This window comes from Poecilia reticulata, linkage group LG7 (assembly GCF_000633615.1).
Source record: "Poecilia reticulata strain Guanapo linkage group LG7, Guppy_female_1.0+MT, whole genome shotgun sequence".
NCBI lineage: Eukaryota > Metazoa > Chordata > Actinopteri > Cyprinodontiformes > Poeciliidae > Poecilia > Poecilia reticulata.
In genome coordinates this window covers 31,311,987-31,314,093 of record NC_024337.1, presented here as the reverse complement: position 1 = coordinate 31,314,093, position 2,107 = coordinate 31,311,987, and the positions used below count along the sequence as shown (strand labels likewise).

General features: G+C 47.4%; 1 protein-coding gene across 1 annotated transcript in view; it reads left to right on the top strand.

The window, feature by feature from the left end:
* Positions 1 to 2,107, top strand: part of LOC103468102 (extracellular sulfatase Sulf-2-like) — a 55,389-nt gene that overhangs the window by 41,696 nt on the left and 11,586 nt on the right. The window contains exons 6-8 of the mRNA XM_017305663.1: positions 404 to 573; positions 1,072 to 1,200; positions 2,029 to 2,085. Of these exons, the coding sequence (XP_017161152.1) occupies positions 404 to 573; positions 1,072 to 1,200; positions 2,029 to 2,085 (356 nt within the window). The remainder of the gene's footprint in view (positions 1 to 403; positions 574 to 1,071; positions 1,201 to 2,028; positions 2,086 to 2,107) is intronic.

The window sequence follows — 2,107 nt, the reverse complement described above, 5'->3', positions numbered from 1 at the left end:
AGGAGGAGGAGGTGGAAAAGGAAGAGGAGGTGGAGGAGCAGCAGGAGTTCAGATGCTCCTCCTGCTGTATCCATGTTAGACTTTTTAGGTCCAGATTGAACAGAAATCCTGCTGAAGTTCTGGTTCCAACAGAACCGGGTCTATCGGACCATCAGGGAATCAGCTTGTGATGGATCCCTGGTCCAGTAGACCCGGCTGGGTTCCAGCACTGAGGTCCGGTTCTGAGGATCCMCTTTACTCTGATGCCACCGAGGGAAACCAGCTGTGTGGGATTTACGCTCAGTCCAAATGCTGCGGTTCTATGAGCCTAGGGTCTGGATGAGTCCAACAGAACCGCCTTTGGTCCAACAGAACCAGATGTGGGCCAGCCGGTTCCGACCTGTTTGTCCCTGTGTGTCTGCAGGACTACCTGACCGACCTGATCACGGCCGAGTCCATCCAGTACTTCCGCTCCTCGAAGCGGATCTACCCGCACCGGCCGGTCCTGATGGTTCTGAGCCACGCCGCGCCGCACGGACCCGAAGACTCGGCGCCGCAGTACAGCGACGCCTTCGCCAACGCGTCACAACACATGTAGGCCAATCAGACGGCTGTTCAATGGAACAACACTATTAATGTTCTGGAGGAGAAACACACACATTCACACACACACACACATACACACACACACACACTTACACAGACACACACACACATTCACACACACATTCACACACACACACACATTCACACACACATTCACACACACACACACATTCACACACACACTCACACACACACACACATTCACACACACACACACATTCACACACACACACACCACACACACATTCACACAGACACACACACACTCACTCACACACACACACTNGCTCATAGGCTAACAGCTCTGAGGCTAACAGCTCTGACGCTAACAGCTCATAGGCTAACAACTCATTGGCTAACAGCTCTGAAGCTAACAGCTCATAGGCTAACAGCTCTGAAGCTAACAGCTCTGAGGCTAATGTCTGTGAGGAAAACATGCTAACCTCCTTGGGAGAGGCGGAGACGTTCACACTGTGTGTGTTTCAGAAACCCCCACATGGTCCTGAACATCGACCTGGCTCCCACCATCCTGGACATCGCAGGCCTGGACACGCCGCCGGACATGGACGGGAAGTCCATCCTGTCCCTGCTGGACACGGACAAACCTGCCAACAGGTGACATGATGGAAACAAACACTGGTTGTTAAGGTCGGCCCGGTTTGACTTATCGGACCGATACTGACGCTAACTCACATGGTTCAATAACGGATCAACAGYCTGTAAATGATCAATGCTTTAATATTGATCACTGATCATATTGAATAACGATCAATGCTTTAATATTGGCCTGTAGCATATTTACTGTCATTACAACTCCACAGAACCCCATTTCAGCAAATCTGAACTGTTATCCAGAGTGATAAACTCAACATGGGGTCACAAGTATAAATACTGCAGGTTGAAATTTAAATAAACCCAGACTCTCATCATCACATCTGATCAGATGCATTGATTACCTGATCGGTTGTCGTGTTTCCAGGTGAGTTGGAGAAGCAACTGCAGCTGAACGCTTGTCGTTTTTTTGTCATTTGTGAGTTTTGCTGAGCTGATTTAGRAATATTTGTAAGAAATTTAGTGATTTTTTTTCTTATTAAAATTAAACCTCATCCTAAATCTTTATATAAAAGAAAAAAAGATTAAAATAACAAGCAGAGAAACTGGACTTTTGTTACACAAATAGTTAAAATTTTGTTCCTCGCCACATCAGACTGAAACTTCAGGTAGAAGTTAGAAACACTGCCACCTGCAGGTGGGAGTCAGCATCGCTTAAACCCAATGTTGATTTTTTTACCATGTTAGCAGAAAATTCACAATTATGCATAAACRRGGATCTGTTGATTGAGATCGAGCTGAAAGGAGGAGCTGAGGCTGGATGTGAATGTTTCASAGGTAAAATGTCAGACGGAGAGCAGCAGGAAGTGACGCTGCTTCTCTTCCCTGCAGGTTCCAGGTGAGCAGGAAGCCGAAGGTGTGGAGAGACTCGTTCCTGGTGGAGAGAGGGTAAATATGTCTGAAGCTTCTG